The sequence below is a fragment of the Chrysemys picta genome, chromosome 11 (assembly GCF_011386835.1).
Source record: "Chrysemys picta bellii isolate R12L10 chromosome 11, ASM1138683v2, whole genome shotgun sequence".
NCBI classification, from domain to species: domain Eukaryota; kingdom Metazoa; phylum Chordata; order Testudines; family Emydidae; genus Chrysemys; species Chrysemys picta.
The window spans coordinates 13439695-13465748 of NC_088801.1; the positions used below are offsets into that span (position 1 = coordinate 13439695).

Genomic DNA, 26054 nt, shown 5'->3' on the forward strand with positions numbered 1-26054 from the left:
TCATTCTCAGAGAAGGGCAAGACTGAGATACAATTTTCTAGACAAGTGTTTATTGATGTACAAGGATTGGTTTCATTATTTTAAGATGGCAGTACCTAACACAAGAAAACAAAACCTTCCACTCACAACAGCACAAACAAAAGTTAGCCCTTAATCCTCAATTCCAGTCACAAAAAACAATGTAAAATTTACTCTACATTTATATTCTGTACTAAAATAGGAAACACATACTCAAGGTCACAGTCAGTTCTCTCATCCAAAATAATTCTGTTTTCAGAATAAGCTTTATTTTTCAAAAAAGGTGACATTTGTACCCGTAGGCCCAATGCCACATACCACACAAATGTACCACTTAATGTATACACATGGACCCTAACCTTGCAAAGCGATATAAATGCATACAGACCCTTGCACCCACAACATCTCTTCCATCTCACTTTACAGAGTCGGGGCCTTATATTGCTCAGCCACAGTTCACCAACTTGACATTAATAGGAACTTTGGAGAAGAACGAACATACACCTCTCCAGCTGCACTGAGATACATTAGTGTAGAAAAAATTTCAGAACAGAAAATATTTGAAAATAGGCACTGTCCCTCCTAAATAAGGGCAGATGACATGATTTTAGATTAGATACTTGTTCCTAGTTTACTAGTGCACATCAAAAAGATAAACTACATTGTACTAACAGTCAAGTAAAACATTGGAGCAAAATTCTCCTTAGATGCCTGCGATGGATCCAGACTCCAAAGTCCCAGGAGTCAGCTCATTTAGGAGAGCACAGCACTGGAGTAACAGTACTGCCTGGTGGTTTGGAGCATTTTGCTCATTGCAAACAATTTATCTGACCAAGAACTATCCCTCTCTCCCTGTAATTCTTTGAGACCAGTGCCACTATTGTGTTCCTCAAATCTAGCTCACCTGAACTTTCAGTTACTATTTTAGATTAAAACTAGGGAAAAAATTGTGAAACACCTTTGAGAAATGAGACAGGTTTTTTTCCTATAAGCAAATATGTAGTGTTTTACAAAATAAATATTACATAAATAAATCAAGAAAATTCAGCTACAGCAAGTCAAGTAACTTATTTGCTAGTCCAGGAAGAAAGCTGTAAGTAATACACACACGATGCAGTAATAAGTACATCACAGAATAAGTGCAACTAGGAAACAAGAGTAGCTTCCTGCAGGTTATTTTAGAAAAATAACCCTGACAATTTTGTTAGACAACACTTAAGGCTGCCTAAATGATTGTTTAAAGTAGGACTTTCAGCTGTATATTCTGTATTCTGAAATAGCTTATGCTTCCTACTCTGATTCTGCTCTTAAAAACCTGAGATGTTTTTACTTATTCAGCTTGAGATTTGGAAGTTAACAGTATGTTGAATACTTAAATCTAAGACAGTATAGAAAACTGAGGTAGGCAGTTTTATTCAGTTATTCCTTCTGAGATGGAAAGGGATATTTCAACTGCATTGACAGCCACCACTTCACTCTCACCTTAAAGGTGACCTCATTACATCTATCAGCCATCACATTGCTACTACAATGGGGCTACCTGTCATTAGCTTACTAATATAACAATATCAAGTGTTTGATTTAACCTGTTCAAATACATTTTTCTACAAAAATCAGGAAGTCACTTCCAATTCCACCATTCATAGCTGGATTCTTGACTGCTGCATGTGCTCACAGAAATCATGACTGAAATCTCAGATTATTAAGGCAATTATATTTTTACTTCATGGGATACATTAAAACAACTACTCAGCAAGTACTGTTAAGTCTGCCTCGAAGCGTTCTGACAGGTAGGCTAGTTCTCCCTCTACAATGCACGATGGTCACTTTCACTTACTATATAGAACACAGTGCAGATGTAAGAAAGCACTGACTTTTCAAGTCACCTTACATGTTTCACCAAATTCTCAGAGAACAGACTGAACAATTGGGATAGTTAACTGTTCAGTTGAAGACAAGATTATTCATTCAAAGATAGCAAGTTTCACATTTGTATAGACAGATCAGGATATCAAATGACAAATGCAATAAATTAACACTGGTAAAAATGCTTAACAGCTATAAAGTTAATCAGAAAGTTGAGACAGTGCAAATATTTTACATTATTAAGAAAAAATAACCAAGAAAAATTTTCAAGTATCAAAAGCATCAATGTTGAGTGATGCTACTTAAATTCTATTATTGCACGACAGACAAAAGATACAATATCAACCTCTGGGGCCTAAGAAATCTTCTCAAACTATTATGCGTTTTCAAGGAACCATTTCACACTGTTGTTGCATTGTGTATATAAAAATTTATCAGTCTGTTCATTATTTTTAGTGTGTCAATCCAAATTTGTATGAGTTCTAAAAACTATAACAATTAGGGATAAAATGTTTTAAACACACACATTTAAAGCTAATTTAGGCCTCGGATAATTTAAAGCAGTGTATATAACTTGGAACTAGCCCAATGCAAAGGATTCTCAGTTGTGATTCCTTAGGGCAGTTTTCACTTGTGTAGTAAATTGGGGGTTCAGTGACATTGGTCACATTACAAAAACCCTATTTTTACAAGGATAATGTTTAAAAAAATGCAGTAGGCATACAAAGATTTTTCTTTAACATGCATATAACCATAATGGAAACTCTCCCTACTAATGGACAAGTTCATCTGTGACCAAAGGATTTTTATTCCAGATCTTCATCCTTTTTTCCTTGCAAAGAGTCCCTGACAAATCCATTGCCTTATAGCGGCTTAAAGGGAGGTTAGAAGATATTTATCCTTCTTGGCTTGGTATATGCTGGAACCATTGGGCACTCCTGCCCCCTCACATCTGTAATGGAAACAGTTTTCTGAGAATCAGAACTATCAGCATGGACAGACTGAATAGGGGAAGCAAGACTTATTTGTAAGTCCAAAAGGGGTAAGATACGGGCAAGTTTGCATCTCTAAGTGCCCCCAGGAGCAGCCATCCTGTAGAAACAGCAATTCTACACATTTCCCTAAATCTAGTCGATTTTGTCCACCACTAACTTGTGCTTCTTTATAGCACAGTATGCCCTGGTTTAAAAAACAGCTGTTTTCATAGCAATATTTTAAATCTTCACATATCCAGTATCATTTTGGAGATCAGCCGCATGTCCATCAGAAGAGCCAGTCTACAGTTTTCTTAGTGTGTTAATCTTGTTTTGGCCTAAAGTAGTTAACATTGTCTTTGTTTACTACAGTTGCCATCACTATTATTTTTCCCCCAAAGGAAAGTCAAGTTAGAGTACAGGTGTTGTGTGTTCACATTATCTATGCAGAATAGAACTCTTCATTACTTCACTGCTGTTTAGCTCTCAACACCCATAAAAAGTGTCAAAAAAACAACCACCACCACCCACCTCGCCTGCACTCTGAACACTGATATTAAAGGTAAAGGACAAAAACTACTGTAGTGAAGTGAAATATTTTGACCATCCCATCAACAGTACATCAGTGTTCCCCCTTCTTAAAGTTACCCTGATAAGATTCAAATATGTAGTGCATCAATTTTCATATAACTGGCACACATTAAATGAGAGTGGGCTTCAAAAAGCTGAAGTGGGATTCCTAAAATATTTGAATAAATGTAAAGAAACAAATGTTATGAAAAATATACCATCAATTCACCATAAGTTTCACTGAGTAAAAGCCCATTTCAGCCTAGGTTCCTAGCAGCACTGGCAACTGATTTTTTACATGGCTTTTGACTAAAGAAACATTGAGGTATATCTCCAGTTTGAGGATGCTAAAAAACAAACACCCTGCTACCACTTACACAGAGGATTTAGCAAAACAAAATCCAAGAAGCATTCTTACAGTTTCACATGTATATCACCAATGATTGACTTGCCAGTTGCCTAATGCAGGTAGCACTTTTGATCTTCAAAAGTTGTTACTGTTAAAATTAAAGGTCTGAATTCAGAAAATACTGGCACTTATTGAGAAAACATAGTAAACTTTGCCTCCTCTTAAAAGCTAGCTGCTGTTGTGAGCACCTTCTTGGCTACAAGCAGTAGTGAGATAGACCAAAAGGCAATCGTCCTGCCTGCAGAGGTATTGCACTATGGTAGTGCTCTTGACTCGAGGAATGCAGCAGGGTGGTGAAGTCTTGGAGTAAGTACATTTTTTACCCACACTTAACTCCATGCACATAGAAGAAATCCTGTCAGCAAGGGGATCAGGTTAGCCATCAACAGCCAGAGAGTTACAACCAGGCTGGAGGAACAGGAGCACAAATCTAAAGTCAAATATAAAGATAATATAGTTACAAAATACCCACCTAAGACACAGAATAGTGAACAATTTAACAAGCATGAATTTCAGTTAAAAAAAGGCATGAAAACATACAAATTTCATTTGAAATACTGTCTGTGTTAATGCATATTAGCCTTCCATGGCTAGGAACTCTGCAGTAGTAACCTGATTAGCCCCTAGGATAGGAAGTGCTTTGTGTTGCTTCTACAGCTGATTTAGGATTAGCAGTTAGGAAAATGGTCAGAAAATAGCTGACCACAGCAAGAAAAGGAGCAGGAGGGGGTGGGTAGAATCGACATTTTAACAGTGCCTCAGGCTTTCACAAGAGTTTGTTTTCTGAATAATTCTGATTTAGATTGCCATAAAAGCAGAAAATTGAAAACCAAACCACAGAACTGAGGTGAAGAAAAGAACAGGAAAAAAGAAATAGGGGGAACTGAAAGAGGGAGCTTGCAAAAATACCTGTCCCTCTAAGTTCTCACTGCATGTTTTTCCTACTGATTTATAAGAAGGTAGGTGATACTAACATCACCAGCAGTTTCAGAGATCTGTTCTGAATAATCTCTATACACAAGGAATACAGGATACACTATGTTAAACCTAAAGCAGATACTAGAACTCAAATTAATTTACCTTATATTAATGTATATAATTTTTTTCATCATAGGAAAACTTTACAAATTATACACTAGTTCCTTCCCTAACCACTGAAATTTGGTCACTTCTGGGATGGAACAAAAACAGTTGTTTTAACAGTTTGCAACAGAATTATATAGACATTTAAGGACAGGAGGTGAAGATAAACAGCATATTCAACTGAGACTAGACGGCGAGTTCACAGAGACAATGTAGTTACCCAAGCTGGAATATGGCCAGCATATCTAAGGACTAAGTAACATTTTAGGGGTTATGGGAAAGTAATATACCATTAGTATGAATAAGGTAAATGTGATTTTCTGTTAACTTTCATTTTAGGAAGTGGCTAGGCAAAATTATTATAAAATGAAAGCTCCAAGTCAGTAAAGGAAGACCACCAGTTATTAACATATGATGCTCATGCAGCCACCTCTCTAGACAGTAGTCATACATGTTCTGTGTTAGCTTATCCCCATGAGGTCAAGTTTACTAGTGAAATTACAATTAATCAAAGTACAAACCATTCAAGTTATTTAAGAATAGTTACACTCCTGAAATCCTGTAGCACTTACTATTTTCCAACAACTGACAAAATCCTCTGAAGTTCAGATGTTTTACCTATCTTTATGTCACATAAGCAAATCATAAGGCAACCTACCAATTGATAGTGCCCTTGTTACGTTAGAAGCTGGCGGATCCCGTTCAGGGGGACAGGAATCACAAAAGTCCCAACAAGCTGGACAAATTAGATTTCCAGCATGTACCCATCCATTCATTTGAATGCTAACAGTTAACACTTGACCCGAGCGGCTGCACAAGTATGCTGTGTCCTTGACCCAAACCTTCAGCCCTTTGGGAGAACAAGAAACCTTAAAATAAAGAAACCAAGTTAGGTCTGTTATGTTTAAACATAAGTCACTTTATTTATTATCCAAACTTGTTTATAGATTCTTCTAATAAGTAAATATTTTGTTCACAAACTGGCTTGGAGACAGCACAGATGAACTGGAAACCCATACTGCTAATTTTAGAACAATTAACTATTTTAATCTACTATTTGTTTCAAGGATTTGGTCATATTCTTCTATGCAATTATACTGACTGAACCACTGAATTAAGAATTACTATGATCATCTGCATACTGCCAATGATTTTATACAAGTGCATTTTCAGTTGTGCTAAGAATATTTTTGAACCCATTCTTTAAGTAGTACAGCTGAGATGATGATTATGAAAAATAACTTGCACAGATCAGTGCCTTCCACCTAAACTCAATGGGACTCACAAAACAAACTAAGCGAGACATCCTGTGAGGAGGACATCCCAATATAAATTACAAAATATAGAAAAATAAGTATTCCTATTTTACAGCTGGGGAAACTGAGGCACAAAAACTACCCTGGACAAGTCATTTATAGGAAGTCTGTGGTAGAGATAAATAGAACATCCAGATGTGTCCTCTAGCCCTGCTCTTAAGCCCAATCTTTTTTTTATTTTTATTTAAACTATCCACTGGAAGTTTAAGTTACATGCTCATGCTAGGAAGCTATTTTTAAAGCATGCATAAAATTATTGGGTTATTTAACAAAAACAGCTTGTGATATTAAGTCATCTTAACCTATTTTTTAAACAAATTCTGAGTTTTTATAAAAGGTGTGATTTTTTTTAAATGGTTTCTAAATTTATTTAAAATGTCATCCTTACCTGATAACATCCACTGCCCCAGTCAGGGTAACTGAGCTTTTTTCTGCACTGTGCCATGACAAATGCTGATTTCTGAATGAGACACACAGAGTTTGGTCCATATTTCTCTGCACCATAGTTTTTGAAAGGATCTGAAGGAAAGAGGAACACATTTTTGAAGAGTTACCTCAGCTTTGTTAAATAAACATCAGCAAGCCCCTATTGTGAATTAGTAAAGAAAATTAACTTCAAGTACTAAACGATCGATAGGGCAATTTCAATAAACACCAGAAAGAAAACTTAACTCTTCAGACTGCTCATAGAATGTTAGACTAAAATGCCAGGACACCATTTCCACAATTTGTGAACATTATACTACCTGAAACTGCTTAACATCCATTGGAATAAATCAACTTCTGTTAACATTAAACTGAACAAGTCTTCCACCTGACTACAAATGTATGCCTGCCAGCTAAACTGTAGATTAGTAGTGCTAATTTACCATCCCAGTAAGGCCACCGAGTCACTGGCAGTGTAAAAACTCAGACTATCCAAGTAGGCAGGAGTGCAGCAGGAGGATCAGATGGTAACTGTTCAATATAATTTACCCCGCTCCATCTATACATGAAGAAAAATGGAGTCTAAAAGGAAAGTGTTAGGAGTGGAGAAAGGAAGGGGAAAAAATGGTCTGTTGAATAAACAGACAACAGAAAGTGGACTAAAAACAGCAAAGAACCTTGTTTTCTAAAGAATGTTGTTAACTGGAAATGTGTGGGTATCCAGATAAGACCATCCTTGTGAATTCTGCAACAAGAACAATACTTTGAAAATATACTTCATTAGAAACTGACCTGGCTGATTTTCCATTATTCTACAATCTGAGCTGCGTTGAAATTCACCACTTAAATGCCAACTAAATTCTTGACTAAAGGGGCAATAGTCAGCAATTTCTACTGAGCCACCATAATAAGGCAAATCTTCTGATGGTACTCCATTAAGACTGTCAAAGTACTGGAGGACGAAAGAAAAAAAAATAAAAAGGAGGCAGTGAAACAGTTTGTGCAACAAGGACAAGTGTTTATTTAGCTTTTATTGAATCTATCATAATTACAAATTTCCAAATCAGTGGTGCTGCACATAGGCCCTGGTAACAGGAGTCTATGTTTAAGTAATGCCTTTGAGCCAGAGGGATCCCAAAGCACTTTAAACTCTGCACGTATCTACACATATGCACACATGAGAGAAATCACTTTTCCTACCAAATCATAGCCATCTCCGGAGTGAAACTTCACTATTTTAGCAATGCACAGCAATATCAGGTAGCCGTTTAGGTACGGAACTGAAGAAATACCATATCTAGAAAATCTTCCAGGGAAATTTATGTAGGAGCCTGCAATGACTTACGATGGAATTTGGTCAGAATGCCAGATTAACATCATTGTTCTTTCAAAAGAGACCAACATGAGATTTCTAATGACCATAAATGGTCAGCATGTCATTTGTACTTCTCTGAAATAGGGCACTTTCAGCAACACACATCCCCTTCACATACTGTATTAGTTCAGTACCAACGCAGAGGGAAGGAATGCTACACCCTAAGTCACCACTACATCTTGCACCACCTAAGTCATCGATTCTCAAACTGTGGGTTGCAACTCCGTTTTAATGGGGTTGCCAGGGCTGGCGTTAGACTTGCTGGGACCCTGGAGGCAGGGCTCAGGCTTTGGCTCCAGCCCTGGGCGGCAGGGCTCAGGTTATAAGGCCCCTTAGGCTTCAGCTTTAGTCCCCCCGCCCAGGGCAGCAGGGCTCGGGCTTCAGCTTTGACCCTCCCCCCCCCCGGAGCGGCGGGGCTCAGGCTTCGGTCCCCTCTCATGAGGTCGTGTAGTAACTTTTGTTGTCAGAAGGGGGTCATGGTGCAATGAAATTTGAGAACCCCCTGACCTAAGTAACAAAAATAATTTGAGCTGTTCCATGGAGTAAGATGCATTATACCTGATACTCCTGAGGTAACTGCTTTGGGAATTTCTGTAAATTGCACACTGCTACTGCCTTTTGGTCCTGTCTACAAGTTAACTGCAGTGGATTACTCCTCAGAGTGTCACAGTATGGACTCACCAATTGCCTCCTTCAAAAGAGGAAAGAAAATCTTAGTTGAATTGATATAAATATGATCTAATTGCTTTTGCTAGGCAATTCTATAAGGCCTGGTGTCACTTTTCCCCACTTCATATGGTCCATCATGTATCGGGCACTGGTCTCTTAGTTGGCTGCCAAGCTCATTATTGCCATTTGATTGGTCTTGAAGGTCAGGGGAAAGGCATCCATAGGTTTACCAACACAATATTCTCTAAATCAAAGTCTTTCATCTAGGATGCACTTACTCATCTAGATGGTCTAATTTTTTGCTAGCCTTTACAAATTTTTAAACTGGTGAAAAGATTAAAAATGTGAGAAGGCCTGCTAATACAAAGTGTAATGAGATATGCTCCCTATGGGTCAGAGCAGTATCTAAAATACAAACTAGGCCTGATTTTGAAAAGGACCTTAACCCACTCTCCACTGTTACAGGTGCAATCAGATATTTAGACTTCTAAGAGTGATTTGCACTTCCAATTTAATGGAGGCAAAGTAATAGCATGGCCACTTTTCAAGATTAAATATAAAAAAATTGAAGACAGTAAAAGCAAAGATACGAGTGATAGAAGCCAATCAACTATTATTCTTGCACAACCTAATAAAAGTGAGTTCATGGTCTACACAATACAAGAGAAAGATGTAGATGAATACTGACAAAACAAATACTGACAAACTGCAAATTCGGCAGGTTTCAAAGCATCATATTGAGACACATGATGAAGGGAAGCAGGGAACATCTACAGAGGATACTTATTGTCAAGGCCATCTGTCCTCTGTTGCAAGTCAAATGATTTTGTAGCACTCTGGTGAGACAGACTGGAAATTTTGTTGCAGGTAAAATTGAACTATCTTCCAATTTAAAAGCTACCACTCCTTGCGATGAGTGGAATAGTTCATTGGACTTTTGGCTCACACCACTAAACAGCCACACATTTCAAAAAGTTTATAATATGAGTGAAGACAAACACATAAACAGATGAACATGAACACTGAGTTTAAAAAAAAAAAAAAAAGTGTGTTCTTACTTCTCTTTCTTTTGGTCAATCCAAAATTTACAGCTTTTCATCACAAAGTCACAGCCTTTATCACGTCCCCAGTCTAATTTCTCTGCCATGCTGTAATTGGCTTTATACCAGCTGTAAAGATATTTTGAAACGGAAATACAACTGAGAAACTGGTCTTCTGACCAATCAGCAGAAGACAGTTTAAAAAACTTGATAACCTTCTTATTCATTCATTGAAAATTTTAATGTAGGTTATGTCCCTTGTATATATAAATTATATGAATATTTCCTTCTGACTTTACAAATAGTGAATTAAAGCTAAAACATGTCTTATTTGTTAATGTGCATCTCTTGCTGAATAAATGATGACTACATCTGGCATTGTACAATGGATAAAATGTGCCAAAGAAATAAGAGCAATTGGCCAAAGGGCTTACATATATAAAGGGGAAATTTTGCTCTCATATCCACAGGTTAGATCTTGACTGATTCTGCCCTCCTTCCGGGCATGGAAATTCTATACCTGTAATAAGAGCTGAATGACAATGAAGATCTGCTATGTAGCTTTTCAAGGAGAATTTTACCCTAAAGGCATAATTTGATGATACAAACAAGGGTGTGGTCTTTATGGACAGAGTAATGATAGATGGCATTCAAGAGACATCTGAAGAAAAATGAAGATAACAGTGCTATATCAAGCATCTTTAATTATTAACTTTTTACATAAAGCAAGCTGTATTCATTCAACTGCAACATCTCTAAGTGCATGAACTCCACAGTACTTTCACTGTTTATAGCTTGAAAACACACAGGTCTGAAACTGAAGACTAACAACATTTGGTCTTTTCACTCTTACCCTGTATCCTCCATTAACGCTAAGGTAATCCGGGAGAAGACCCTGTTCTGTGTGTGGGATCCAGTCATTGCCTCATTCTGAAAAGTGATTTACAGTGTTTTCAGAGCACATTTTCCCTGACAAGTATTTTAAAAAAAGTTATTTCTCCATACTGATAAAATTTCACTGCAAGTTAAGAGACACCAAAGTATTTTCCAAAAATGTTTAATTTTTTCTTACCAACTTTCCTAGGAAATCTTGAAATTGAAATGTGTTCCCTTATTGCTTACCTCCACAACACACAACATTGATTTGATATTGTGGCTTTACCCATGACTACGAGGTCACTAACATTTGTACTATAAAAGGAACAATGCTGCACAGACAATCCAACAGGCTAAATGACCACTGTCTTAGTGAGAGAAAAGTCAATTGCCTTGTTCAGAGGAATTTCTGCACGGGGGGGGGGGGGGGGGGGGAGGCGGGGGGGGGGGGGAGGGGAGGGAGGATGGCAAAACCCAGACTGGAGGGGATCATGGAAATACAGATGAGCACTGAAACAGGTTACCTAGGGAAGATGTGGATCCCCTGTTACTGAAGGTTTTTAAGAACAGGTTAGACCAGTGGTCCCCAGACTTTTCAGGGTCGAGCCAAGGCTGCGGCTCCTGTGTGGGGTGGGGATGAGGACATGCGAACAGGGGTTAGGGGGCTGAGACTGGGGCCACAGCTGGGGGGAGGGTCTGGAGCTGCGGCCAGAACCACGGCCGGGCCGCACTGGGGGCCGGTAGCTGGGGTCCTGGCAAGGGGCCAACGCTGGGGCCGAGTGCGGGACCACAGCTGAAGTAGAGCTGGGGGCAGAATGGGACTGAGCAGCGCTCCCTCCCCACCTCCTGTGTGGGCTGGCCTCGGCCCCACTGTGCCCCCCAGAATGTTCCTCCACACCCCCTTAAGGGGGGCATGCCCCATAGTTTGGGGAACACTGGGTTAGACAAACACCTGTCAGGGATGTCTAGATATATTTAATCCTACCCTACGGAGAAGGGCTAGATGACCTCACAAGGTGCTTTCCAGCCCTACATTTCTATGATTTTATGAAGTCAAGGTAGTGACTAAACTGCAAGCTCCAGGATTTGAGACAAAAAGGTAGAAGGAGAGGGGATGACAAAAAGATAAACTGGCTCAAAGGAAGTTCCACTCCCCTCTCCTCCCAGATACACTCACTCAGTAAACAAAGATCAAGTTCAAAAGCGCCCTTATAAATGTAGTTTTCTTATGAAGAGACTAGTTGCTACAGAAGTACATAAAACAAATTAAACTAGGATCACTGCATAGCTGTATTGCCCTGTAGAGTTTATTAGTGTAAGTTTTCAGAGTAGCAGCCGTGTTAGTCTGTATCCGCAAAAAGAAGAACAGGAGGACTTGTGGCACCTTAGAGACTAACAAATTTATTAGAGCATAAGCTTTCGTGGACTACAGCCCACTTCTTCGGATGCATATAGAATGGAACATATATTGAGGAGATATATATACACACATACAGAGAGCATAAACAGGTGGGAGTTGTCTTACCACCTCTGAGAGGCCAATTAATTAAGAGAAAAAAAACTTTTGAAGTGATAATCAAGCTAGCCCAGTACAGACAGACAGTTAGATAACAAGTGTGAGAATACTTACAAGGGGAGATAGATTCAATGTTTGTAATGGCTCAACCATTCCCAGTCCTTATTCAAACCGGAGTTGATTGTGTCTAGTTTGCATATCAATTCTAGCTCAGCAGTTTCTCGTTGGAGTCTGTTTTTGAAGTTTTTCTGTTGTAATATAGCCACCCGCAGGTCTGTCACTGAATGACCAGACAGGTTAAAGTGTTCTCCCACTGGTTTTTGAGTATTTTGATTCCTGATGTCAGATTTGTGTCCATTAATGGACATTAATCTGACATCAGGAATCAAAATACTCAAAAACCAGTGGGAGAACACTTTAACCTGTCTGGTCATTCAGTGACAGACCTGCGGGTGGCTATATTACAACAGAAAAACTTCAAAAACAGACTCCAACGAGAAACTGCTGAGCTAGAATTGATATGCAAACTAGACACAATCAACTCCGGTTTGAATAAGGACTGGGAATGGCTGAGCCATTACAAACATTGAATCTATCTCCCCTTGTAAGTATTCTCACACTTGTTATCTAACTGTCTGTACTGAGCTAGCTTGATTATCACTTCAAAAGTTTGTTTTCTCTTAATTAATTGGCCTCTCAGAGGTGGTAAGACAACTCCCACCTGTTTATGCTCTCTGTATGTGTGTGTATATATATCTCCTCAATATATGTTCCATTCTATATGCATCCGAAGAAGTGGGCTGTAGTCCACGAAAGCTTATGCTCTAATAAATTTGTTAGTCTCTAAGGTGCCACAAGTCCTCCTGTTCTTCTTTTAGTGTAAGTTGTGGAAGATAGGTAAAGAACTATAGAAAAGTGAACCTCTAATTGTTTGTCATTTGATACTGTCTTTCTAGGCACTGGTGAACCTTGTGCTCTGAGAATTAAGAGTTTGGAGAATGGTATGAGAGTTGTTTGGGAATGAATAGAGGTTTAATGTGCACAGCTTAGAGTTATTTGCAATGTATTTCAGTTAAGTTTAACACTGGTGGGTTTCCAATAGATCTACGGATACACTTGAAAAATTGAAAATCTACATTTTTATCCCCTTTAGTGATAACATAAGTATATTTAGAATTATTTACCAGCACTAACCTCCAACAATCGCTTTTCCCAGTGATTGAGCTCAGTACCCATGCCACCTTGGTTTTCAAGCTCCATTCCCTCTAGAATTGGACAGTCAAAATGTTTCCGAGCTTCTTCCTACAAAACAGAACTGTTGTTACAACCTCATTCTCAAAATACTAAGAAAAACTCAGATATGCACTTAAGATTTAAAAAAAAAAAAAAAAAAAAAAAAAGACTATTTTAATGTCCTCCTTTTACCACAGTTTGCTATTTTCCTTTGAATGCAGAAGGACTTCTCCTTATTGAAGCTCTAACAAACTAGTGAGTCTCCCAGTACTGAATCCAGCAATCTGGCTGTTAGCCACTAATAAGTAACATACCATACTACCTACTTATTCCAAGTTCATATCAGGATCATCTGAAAACAATGTTTCACAGAAAATAAGCTTTCATCAAATAGTCCCCCTTCACGATTAGGTATGCTCAAGAAATTCTGAACAAAACATGTTCGCATTAGAAAACGGGGTTTTGTCAAAATCAACATTTTCCATGAAAAGAGAGATTCTGGTGGAATTTTCCATCAGAAAAATCAAAACATACCACTATTAGCCAACAGGCATCACAATGTTGTCTAAGATTTGTGGCCTGCCCTCCCAGCTCCCACCTCACAATATGACAGTAACCAGGATGAGCAGAAGCCCCTTACTATAGTTAGCAGTACAGCTTTAAATATAGCTTTAAGAGTTGGGCTACAAATAGTTATTTCAATTTCCTAAAAGTAAAGGTAGACTAGAATTTCTCCAAACAATCTAGAATACCAAAATTAATGTTTGGGTGAAAGTACTGTTGTCCTGTTTCATTTATTAATTGGTTTCTGTCCCCAAATTCCTTAAAAATAAAAGTTAAAATTTGAAAGGAAAGACTGTGAAAGAGTGGGGTGGAGGGAGCATGGAGGAAAAAGGGTCTCAAACATTTTTGAATAATTTCTAAAACAAGAGGAAAGATGTGATGAAATTTTTCAACTCTGACACTTCATTGTAGGTGGAGTTAGGAGAACATGGAAATAAGTAGTATTTAAGTGGGAAAGGAAAGGTACACTAGTCATATGAAAAAAAAAAGAAAACCATGAATATTGAACAGAGAAAGGATTAAGGGCCTTATCACTTAAGTCAATAGCAATTATGAGTGATCAAAGCCTCAGGATCAGACTTTATGGAAACAAGATGTGAGTAGGATGGAATGGTCTAAAGCACCAAATCTGCTTTAATCTTCTACTTTATCCTTCATGGCATCTCTATCCAACCCCTACATTTTCTCTTCGCATTTCAATTATTTCTCCCCTTACACCTCAAGGCCAATTAACTGTTTTCCATCTTAAATATCCCTCAATTAACTAGGAGTATGATTTTCTTTAAAGTTTGACCCAAACCAGGTTATGTGGTCAAGAATTCTTTTATTTTCTTTTTAGTATCCAGTAAATTAACATTTTTGTTATCAACAAGATGGTAATAACTGAAGTTCAAGTATCTGATGGTAATCAGGACAGATACACTATGAAAGAAGTTTAAGTTAATCAGTACTTACAACTACTCGAGGTGTTAGAAGAAGAAATACATCATGGCGCAGCATCTTATTACCTCGTATATCCCATAACCTCACTGCTTTATCAACAACCTTATTGCTCCACTGATACAAACCTAGACTGTAAGGAGAGTGTTTTAATTAGAGATGTTTTACCAGAATCTAAGCAATAAACCTAGCTATGCTCCAAAACTGAACATTACCTTCCATAAATGAACAGTGCTCAGTATCCTCTTAATATGTACTCTAATTCCTTATGAAAATGAAGTAATTTAACTGGGCAACTTTCCTCCTTAGTAATATTTTTCCACATTGTAAGCCTAATTTGCATTTTGTGATTAGCCAAACTGAAGAGCTTTACTAAGGAGATATTTTCAGAATAATTATGCACTAATAAAATATATTGTACATATCAGGAAAGAATCTAAAAAGCTAAGAACTTTCACTTGCAGAAATTGCATGAAGGAATGAGTTTTTACTACTAAAAGGGAAAACAGTTGCAAAATTGTTTATTTATACTGAAAATATCTAAATTCACTGAAAAACAGGAAAGTGTATTGTGTTTTTTTGTTTTTTAATAGTAAATGAAAATTGTACGCATGCAGAAGTCATCCTACATAGTGCCATTACATATTGCACACATACAAGATGGGAAATGACTGCCTAGGAAGGAGTACTGCGGAAAGAGATCTGGGGGTCATAGTGGATCACAAGCTACATATGAGTCAACAGTGTTACACTGTTGCAAAAAAAAAAAAGCAAACATCATTCTGGGATGTATTAGCAGGAGAATTGTAAGCAAGACACGAGAAGTAATTCTTCCACTCTACTCTGCGCTGATTAGGCCACAACAGGAGTACTGTGTCCAGTTCTACGCACCACATTTCAGGAAAGATGTGGAAAAATTGGAGAAAGTCCAGAGAAGAGCAACAAAAATTATTAACAGTCTGGAAAACATGACCTATGAGGGAAGATCGAAAAAAAAAATGGGTTTGTTTAGTCTGGAGAAGAGAAGACTGAGAGGGGATATGGTAACAGTTTTCAAGTACATAAAAGGTTGTTACAAGGAGGAGGGAGAAAAGATGTTCTTCTTAACCTCTGAGGATAGGACAAGAAGCAATGGACTTAAAATGCAGCAAGGGCAGTTTAGGTTGGACATTAGGAAAAACTTCCTAACTGTCAGAGTGGTTAAGCACTGGAATAGATTGCCTGGGGAGGTTGTGGAATCTCCATCATTGGGGATTTTTAGGGGCAGGTTGGACAAACACCTGTCAGGGATGGTCTAGATAATACTTAGTCTTGCCTTGAGTGCAGGGGACTGGACTAGATATGTAGTCTCGAGGTCCCTTCCAGTTCTATGATTCTATATTTAAAAACCTTGGAAGATGGACATCTTCTACTGAGTAAATTCAATTACAATGATATTTGACATGTGATCATAGAATCATAGAATCATAGAATCATAGAATATCAGAGTTGGAAGGGACCTCAAGAGATCATCTAGTCCAACCCCCTGCTCAAAGCAGGACCAATTCCCAGCTATATCATTATCACATGATACATCATTGTGATCTGAGTAAACTCAATACAAGATATATATGAAGAATAAACCCTGATTCAGCAGGTACTTAAGCATATGCCTAAGTTTAATCATGAATATAGTCAGTGATGAGCTGCCAAAATATTAACAGGTTCTCTCCTCCTCATCTCACAAGGGGGTCATGGCCCTAGATGACTAGATGACCTCCTGAGGTCCCTTTCAACCCTGATATTCTATAACCTACAGTATTATGCAATAGTTGTCCATTACTAAACACACAGAATAATAATACTGCAGACTTATGAACCACTGTGTTCTACTGTAGTACTTCAACGACAGGAAGGCCCTTAGTTAACTAACTATTGGTGGTATCAGTTAAGGAATAGATATGAAAACTGACCAAATTACTGCAGAGTAAGGTTTAGGTCAAATTTGAGATCTTATTGAAAAATGAAGACAAAGTCACATTTCTATATGACAGGACCTCCAACTCTTTGCAGTCTAGGAAGATTTCAAATATTCAGAATCCCCAAATTTGAATAGATTGCCCTTGAATCGCTAGCAGGTGAAGTGGTCAGTCTAAGCAAAATTGATAGGATTCTGTCAATGTTTAATCAGCACAGTTTAATTGTAGGCATTACTGCTCTTTAGCATTATGTATAGTGTAGAGGAATGGGGGCAATAAAGCTGAAGTTACGCTGCCAGATCCAATAGACCCCATGTGACTAATTTGGAGTTGCTCTGTAATACTTTATGAATACAGTATATTGACCTGGTTGCTCTGTAATACTTTATGAATACAGTATATTGACCTGGTTACTGGGCTGTTAATAGCATGAATATTTTGGTTTAATAGGAGGCTGTGGGGAATCACAAGCCGAAGAGAAAGAATGGCTCAAGATAAGCAACTTCTCAGCAAACACTTGAGAGTTAAGAGACAATCCCAGGACAGGAAAAGGCTAGGAACACAGTAGGTCAAAAGAACTCTAGCTGGTTTAAAAAGGAATGCTCTCTCAGAAAAGGGAGTAGTTCCGGGGAACCGGACAAACACACAGACACCCCACTGCTTATAGAGTATTTATTTACAATCCTTTTTCTCTAAATCAGTGGTCCCCAAACTTTTCACAGTTTGTCCCACCTTACCCCTGCCCAAGCCAGGAGTGGGGGCACAGACAGGGGAAAAGGAACTGAGGCTGGGACTGGGACCGTGACCAAGAGCGGAGCCACAGCCAGGGGCCGAGGCTGGGGCCGGGAGTGGAGCCGCAACCGAGAGCCATGGCTGTGGCAGAGGTGGGTGGCACGCCCTCTCCATGCAGGCTGGCCCAGGCCCCACCGCCCTGAACGTTCCTCTGTGCCCCCCTCTGGGGGGCATGACCCACAGTTTGGGGACCACTGCTCTAAATTCTTTGTTCCTACTGCTAAAGCAAAAAATACTTTGATTTAAGGAGGATGTCTGATCACTGTGTACCACTGGTCACAGCCTCCCAAAGGGAAGAATGGCACAACAAATACCCCTGCAGGTTTCGCTGAATTTGGGTACGAATGGTTAATACACAGTGTACTGCAGCCCAGCGCCCAATCTAAGAGTGGGAGAACTGTAAAACTATTCTGAAATAGGTGAAGGCATGAGGCCTGACACCTGAGGGAGTGCACCCAGAGAAACCACCAATGGAGGCAAAGATTCAGGTAGCCCTGTAATTGACACTCCCTCCCCCGTTTGGGTGTGTGTGTGTGAGATATATATAGATATATATATATATATATATATATATAAATATAAATATAAATATAAACAACACACAAAAAAGCATAATGCCACAAATGAAACAACTCTACAACAAATGAAACTAATGTTTGAGTGTGAAGGGAAAGAACATTTCTGCAAAAGAAACAACTCTGACTTTCAAGAGGCTGACAGCCAGAATATATTCTTGCAAAAATGAAAGGACACTGTCAAGTTAACAAACCAAGAGGATTCAGGGATTTAAAAATATACCTGTCATTAAAAGGTGGGAGCCCATCTGCATATCTTGCTGTCAAAGGATTTCCATCATCATCGTGATAAAATGCAAACAGCCCAGCAGAGAAACCCTTCAAAAAGGAAAATAAAAAGCATTTTTAGACAATATTAATCCATCTAGAATGCTAAAAGCCATTAAGAGACCAATATACAACCCCCAATATATATATTGAGAATATTATACCTGAAGGCAATTAGCACAGATGTTGAAAGATGCAAACTAAGTGCATTCCTTTTTATATAAACTAGCTGGGAGAATGTAAGGAAATGACATGTTAAAATATCAAGTCTTACCAGTGCATGAATAATTTCATGTTTCACTGTAGACAGCATGCCAATAAATTCCTGAGCTTGAGTAGAAATCATATTTGGACACAAATTAGCATATCCTGCTACTGGCCTGGAAGACAAACATTGCTTTGTTTTATAAATTGGATTTTGATTAAATGCTGGGCAACTTTAAAAAAAGAAACACATTACATATGAAGGTAACAAATTAAACCTAAAAACACTCATCTGATTTAATGCAAATAACTTTTCACCCTCTTTTGGGGATAAATCCTTCCATGTAATGTTTTTCCTAACTAGATAGATTACCAGCAATAGCACGTACACACACACACACACCATGCAAAAAGTGTGTAATTATTGGAGGTCAATAAGTTAACCCAATGGTTTTCAACCTTTAGTTCATTTGCGGACCCTTACAAGATTTCAAATGAAGGCGTGGTGGACACCTTTGGAAATCAGACATAGTCTGTGGGCTCACAGGGGTCCGTGGACCACAGGTTGAAAACCACTGAGTTAACTCATTAAATAAAAGTATCAGGGGGTAGCCGTGTTAGTCTGTATCTACAAAAACAACAAGGAGTCTGGTGGCACCTTAAAGACTAACAGATTTATTTGGGCATAAGCTTTCGTGAGTAAAAACCTCACTTCTTCGGATGCTATGCAGGTTTTTACTCACGAAAGCTTATGCCCAAATAAATCTGTTAGTCTTTAAGGTGCCACCAGACTCCTTGTTGTTTTCATTAAATAAAAGAATTCCAATCTAGCAGCAGACACTGCACAACTGAAGCTCAGGGTCAGTCAGTCAGTTTCCATTACAAACCTTCTGTTTTATAGCCATAATAAGAGACAGAAAAAACAGACAACCAGTTATCTCTTAAAACCTCAAATGGAGGGTGAGGAGTATTATTTCAGCTCCCTTACTTGACCAGCCAAAATAAATCACCCCCCGCGCACACACTATTTAAAAATCAAATTAAAAATTAGGTCAAGCTATTGCTTTATACAGTACTGCAGAACTATGTCCCACAAGGCCAGTATTTGTTCTTAAAAACTGACTTGTTGCAGCAGAAACATAGACCTCTCTTCTACCACCCCTAGGAGCTCTAGGGCATTGGTTTTCAAACTTTATGTATTTGTGATCCCTTTCCCACATCAAGCCTCAGAGTGTGACCCCCTTTATAAATTAAAAATGGGAGGGGGGTAATTTAATTTAATGGGGGCTCTGGGCTGTCAGCCCCATGGAGCTGACAGCTCACAACCCCCTGTAACCACCTTGCGACCCCCTGGGGGGTCACGACCCCCCAGATTGAGAACCCCTGATCTATTTTAAAATAAAGAGATTTTCACTCTGCTTAAGCTTGTAAAACTTCAGGCAGAAGCAGAAGGATGGGAGCTAGTTGTCTGCATGAAAATTTAAGACAAAGTGCATCACTGAAATAGGGTGACCAGTCAGCAAGTGTGAAAAATTGGGATGGGGGTGGGAGGTAATAGGCTTCTATATAAGAAAAAGCCTCAAATATCGGGACTGTCCCTATAAAATCGGGACATCTGGTCTCCTTACACTGAGGTCAACTTCCATGAGGCTCCACATAGATGATAATGGATACAACTGCAAGATCAAGGTGCACATATTCTGCAGATAAGGGGCCCAATCCTACTCCCATTTAAATTAGTAGAAGTTTTGCCATTTACTTCACTGGAAGCTTTATACGGTATGCGTATTAAGGAAAGAAGTTTAGCTTTGACTTGGTATGCCCCAGCTTCTCTGGATTTCGTGTCGTTTGATTTGTGTGCGCGCGCGCATTAATAAGAAAGTTGAGTTTATTTTAATAAATATTGAAAATATTTCTGTTAGCATAATTTGTACTTGAAAAATAATATTTAAGCAAAATATTGCTTTGCAAAATCTCAAAATATACTGTGTCAAGGAGAGACATGAGAATGAATGTTTTGGTTCTTAACATGTAACCTGTCTGCACTACCCTGTTCCACTATAATGGAGTCATAGAGTTTAAGGCCAGAAGAGACCACTGGGTCATCTAGTCCAGTGGTTCTCAACCAAGGATACATGCACCCCTGGGGGTACACAGAGGTCTTCCAGGGGGTACATCGACTCATCTAGATATTTGCTTATTTTTACAACAGGCTACATAAAAAGCACCAGCAAAGTCAGTACAAACTAAAATTTCATACAGACAATGACTTGTTTATACTGCTCTATACAATATTTATATTCCAATTGATTTATTTTACAACTATGTGGTAAAAATTAGAAAGTTCAATCATAGTGTGCTGTGACACTTGTCTTTTTATGTCTGATTTTGTAAGCAAGTAGATTTTAAGTGAGGTGTGATTCGGGGGGGGAAACAAGACAAATCAGACTCCTGAAATGGATTCAGTAGTCTGGAAAGGTTGAGAGCCACTGATCTAGTCTGAACTTCTCTATAATACAGGCCACCAACATCATCCAGCACTCACACACTAAACCCAACAACCAAAATTAGACCTAAGTATTACAAGTCACAGGAGACTGGACTGTTATGTGCCATAGGCAGAGAATAAGAGGGACCGAGGTGAATCAATGCCTGAGGTTCCTGCAATGGCAGGGAACTGATTAAAAAGGATATACCCTCAGATAACCCCACAAGTGACCTGCACCCCTGCTGCAAAGGAAATTGCTAACCCCCGAGGTCACTGACAATCTTACCTGAGGGAAAATTCCTTCCCAAACCTACATATTGTGATCAGTTAGACCATAAGCACACGAGCAAGAATCAGCCAGCTGAACACCTGAGAGAGAGAATGCTCAGAGCTACATTGGGGCACCAGCCCACCACATCCAGTGTCCCATCTCCGATGCTTCAGTGCAAAAACCCAGAATCCCTGGGGGAGTCCCTTCTAGACCCGTGCAGGTGACCAGCTAAAGCCACGAAGCATGAGATTTTAGGAACGTAAGACGTAAACCAACAACCCATTACGCTCAGCAGAACAGACATATCTAGTGAGTTCAGCATAAATGAATGCAAAGACCTGAAAAAATTACTACTCAGTAAAAATTAGCCTGGAATGAATTTTTACCTGTCCATTTCTGCTTCCAGTTGGCAGTAGGCTGCATACGCAATAATATTTTCCTGACCACATCTTTCAGTAGTAAGAGCACTGACATAAAGTACAAAATCGGCATCTCGAACTCCTTCTTGGTCTGGTAAGCCAGCAGGTCCACAATACCATTCGTCTTCACTACATACCCTACATTGCTATGATAATGCAATTAAAATGGGAAATATGAAATAAATTAGCCTATATAACTTAAATTCTTAGACATGTAATATGCCAATCTTAAAGCCATTCACAAATATTTGTTCTTTTAAGCCAAGTAAAGATTAGAATCCCTGCTGTGGACTGGGTGAATACACTAGGGCCAAAGTTTTAAAAAGTGATTAGTGATTTTGATTCCTCAGTTTGAGTGGTGCCCAATACGAAATGTACTAAAAAGGCGGTGATCAGCCCTTTCAGAGTCAGACCTTTTTATGGTGTCTCCAACTTGGACATCCAAAAACTGAGGTACACTTATCTCTAGAGGTTGTGACTGTATTTTATATAAGTGTGTCCCTTGATTCATTTTAATTAAATTTCAATTTAAAAATAAACTGAGTAAAAGTGCTACACAATATGTTTGAAAAATGGTATCAAGTGTGTAAAGCTACAATGAACAGTGCAAGTAAGAGAAGTGCTAATCATGTATTTTAGTATGAATCGAAACAGCCAAGTGAGAAAATATATTGTGTCAACATGACTTCAATAGAAGATTTGGATGAGTAAGAACTTCAAAACTGGACCCTATGATGGCAAATTAATTCTAGAGAATTGGACACACTGAATAAGGAGTATTATAAATTGGCTTTAGAACTCTGGTACTATCTGGGGCTTAATATTCAACAATGTCCTTTCTGAATCTATTTTCCTTAGTATTCGTAAAATTTCTATCGCATAATTTTGACACGCTCCACAATGCAATTACAGCTATTTTTGTAAGGATTAATTCACTTGACTTTTGGCCCTATAATATAATCAGAGAAATTCTGCTATTGCCTCAGATTGTATTGTGTCTTATTGCTCAAATCTGATCACCTCCCACAAGTAAAAGCTACATATAAAAGGTCAAACATATTAATATTAACTTTAATTAGTAATCTTCCCAAACCATAAAACTTAGACTGCTAAGTAGATGTCACTTGGTTTGAACTACCTGTAAGTGTTCCTCAGGAACTATAACTGGGCCACATCTTGTGTGTTCTGCACAGGCTCCTTGGCAGTATCTATGAGGGTCACCTTTCTTCCTTAAATACTGGTTTGTTGCGCATTGCCTTCAATTAATTTAGATTACAGTCAACATTTTGTAAGTGAAAAGGCAAGCTGTAAAATAATTCATGGCAGCTAAAGATACTGAAATAAACAGGTGGTACAATATTACTGTGTAAGGCATTAGTATAAGAAATATTATTTGCAAGAGGTTACTATTACACTAGTGGAAAAACAAGACATTGTTCCACATTTATATTAAAGTTCACTCAAACTATTTTAAATATCAACATAGCAAACAATAGTAAACAAACTTCACTCACCTGCTTAGTGAAATAGTACCGGTTGGTTTGCGAACTTGAAAAGTCTTTTCCAAATAAGAAATAGCTTGTGGGAAAAGTTTGTTCTAAATTTAATGAAAACAAAAATACACACAATGGACTCCTTATTGCAATACAAGTACAAATGCATCCTAGGAGCACTAACTCTCACATTACAGGGCATTTGCTAAACATGAAGGCACAGCAGAAGAATGGACGGCATGACATGAAGACTTGCTGAAGTCTTAAGTGCAGCTAAGCCACTGTATGGCACTGCAGTCTCAGCAATAATATTGACAGTAATAGATAGTTACGCTGAAGGATCCCAAAGTGCTTTACAAACTATACACAAAGTGCCACTGGAAACCAGACATTTTTGGAGCAAAAAAATAGCAGATAACTGATGTACAGCACATTGTGGAATAGCTTTTGGGAGAGCAGAATGCCATACATACAAACCGAAAGGAGAAACAAGTAACATACCTTTATAAGGTGTCGTTTCTCAGGGAGCAAACTAGGGGGGAAAAAAAGGAAACATTTTGATATAGATAATAATTTTTACATTTCAAAACTGCAGAAAAATACCACTATACTTACTCTTCAACACTTCTGTCATATATAGTCTTAATTCTCAGGTTTTGATCAACATTTCTCTTGAGAACATGATTTTCCTTAAGATAAACTTTGTAGACAACCTGGTAAAAACAGGAACAGAGAACTTGATTTGACAAGTTATTTTTACAATTTTTTTTAAACTGACAGGTATTTACAAATTCTGAATGCCTCCATATCGAAAGGTTCTTGATTTAAAATAAAATAAAATAATAATAATAAATAATATTTCTCCTCCTCCTAATCAGAGATCACACAGTACTCTGGACATCATCCCAAAAGTCAACATATTTATTTCCACATACAAGTAAGAGGAGATAAGGGGTGTGTGTATTAGTTATATATTGACTAAAATAGTCTGAATTTTTAAAAGCCAGTTACAGAAGTGGCTAAATTTATAATTTTGACTACAGCAGAAGCCCTGACTGTCTATTTACATTTACTCTCTTGAATTTCTGATGCAAGTTCCAGGAAGCTGCCTCAAATGTCTTCAGCAAGGATCAGACATAGAAGTAACAGGATTATGACCAAAGCATTTAAACCTGGAATATCATATCAAATAAGCAATTTTCTTTGCAACTGATTGTTTTGGAATGATCTCATTATCTGCCATCTGTTTGCTTTAGTTTGAGGTTATTCTGCAGAGCTTCAGCAGAGCCATTTTTCAAAGCAGCTGGTTCTGGCATTACTGAGATACTGACACCTCTCACTGGAGCACCATTACATTCCAACATCCTTCCACCACCTGACTCCTAACATAGATACCTATAAAACCCACCCAGATACCATGGTAGCCTGGTCCCCACTTCTCCCACGCTTTGACCAATCCTCCTTACCCCATGCCCCCATAGCCCATCTGACACCAGGCTGCTCGGATACCCCCTGATCCCATCCCTTATCCCTTCCCCAACCATTACAGAGAAGGCACCATCCCATACCCCCTCCCTACCCCGTCCCTACCCTGTATGCAGAGGGCACCGCAAGCCCCGCTGGCACTCCATACCCCTCCCAACCCATTACACACAGGGCACCCCATGCTCCATCCCCACTCCTTGCCCCACCCAATATGCAGAGGGCACCCCATACCCCGCACCCACCCATTACACAGAGATCACCCACACTACCCCGTCCCCGCCCCACGCGTTACGCAATCACCTCCCCTGGGCCGCCCCGGCCCCGGGGACTCCTCACCTCTCCGCCGCCGGGAACGCGGTGGTGACAACTGGAGGAGGAGGAGGAGGCGGTGGCGGGGGCCGGGCTACAACCCAACAGAAGCAGCGCAGCGGCGAGGGCGGAGAGCGGCGGCCGAGTGTACGGCACCGGGCCCCGGCTGCGGGGCTCGGCCGCCATCTTCGGCCGCGTCTCCATGGAGCGAGTGAGTGACAGGAAGTTTCGCCCTGAGCAGCCAACCGAGAACAGGAGGAGGCGGGTTCCGTCCGAGAGAAGCGTCTGATTGGCTCTTAGGGACGACATCCAAGGGGCGGGGTAGAAGCAGGAGCAAATCGCTGCCCTAGGGGGCTGGGCTGGGTTCATTGAACTGCTCGGCTGGGCTGAGTAGTCCAGGCTGAGGTGGGCGGGGCTAGGCTGGGCTGAGGTGGGTAGTCCAGGCTGAGGTGGGCGGGGCTAGGCTGGGCTGAGGTGGGTAGTCCAGGCTGAGGTGGGCGGGGCTAGGCTGGGCTGAGGTGGGTAATCCAGGCTGAGGTGGGCGGGGCTAGGCTGGGCTGAGGTGGGTAGTCCAGGCTGAGGTGGGCGGGGCTAGGCTGGGCTGAGGTGGGTAATCCAGGCTGAGGTGGGCGGGGCTAGGCTGGGCTGAGGTGGGTAGTCCAGGCTGAGGTGGGCGGGGCTGGGCTGGGCTGAGGTGGGTAGTCCAGGCTGAGGTGGGCGGGGCTAGGCTGGGCTGAGGTGGGTAGTCCAGGCAGTGTTTGGCTGGGTAGTCCAAGTGAGGGTTGAGAAATGTCTAATTGCACAAACCCAAACACTCTGGCCCGCCCCTCCCCCGAGGCCCCGCCCTTCCCCAAGGCCTCGCCCAGGCCCTGCCCCTTCTTCAAGGCCCTGCTCCGGCTCATTTCATCCCCCTCTCTCC

The 26054-nt window shown here is 39.7% G+C and overlaps 1 protein-coding gene across 2 annotated transcripts; it reads right to left on the bottom strand.

Annotated features, from left to right (window-relative positions):
- Positions 1 to 30: 30 nt before the first annotated feature.
- On the bottom strand, positions 31 to 25376 carry LMLN (leishmanolysin like peptidase). 2 transcript variants are annotated; one of them, XM_005279902.5, is made up of 17 exons: positions 25163 to 25375; positions 23957 to 24054; positions 23843 to 23873; positions 23363 to 23445; positions 22987 to 23104; positions 21816 to 21994; positions 18741 to 18846; positions 18423 to 18517; positions 14890 to 15007; positions 13333 to 13440; positions 10600 to 10676; positions 9765 to 9875; positions 8596 to 8728; positions 7455 to 7614; positions 6625 to 6755; positions 5579 to 5789; positions 31 to 4267 (listed from the first exon to the last, which is right to left on the bottom strand). In XM_005279902.5, exons 1-17 carry the CDS (start codon positions 25337 to 25339, stop codon positions 4167 to 4169), a joined length of 2037 nt encoding a protein of 678 aa, XP_005279959.3. In that variant the 5' UTR covers positions 25340 to 25375; the 3' UTR covers positions 31 to 4166. The 2 variants fall into 2 exon arrangements, with proteins under 2 accessions (XP_005279959.3, XP_042699051.2); XM_042843117.2 differs by lacking the exon at positions 5579 to 5789 and having other exon boundaries at positions 25163 to 25376.
- Positions 25377 to 26054: the final 678 nt, after the last annotated feature.

Bases quoted from the DNA above. Each gene is read 5' to 3' on its own strand.
- LMLN (XM_005279902.5), bottom strand. From the start codon at position 25,339: ATGGAGACGCGGCCGAAGATGGCGGCCGAGCCCCGCAGCCGGGGCCCG. The intron at 21,995-22,986 runs GTAGTTCAAACC...GCATTATCATAG, and splicing joins TTCCTGAGGAACACTTACAG to CAATGTAGGGTATGTAGTGA. The intron at 18,518-18,740 runs GTAAGACTTGAT...TCCTTTTTGAAG, and splicing joins ATGAAATTATTCATGCACTG to GGTTTCTCTGCTGGGCTGTT.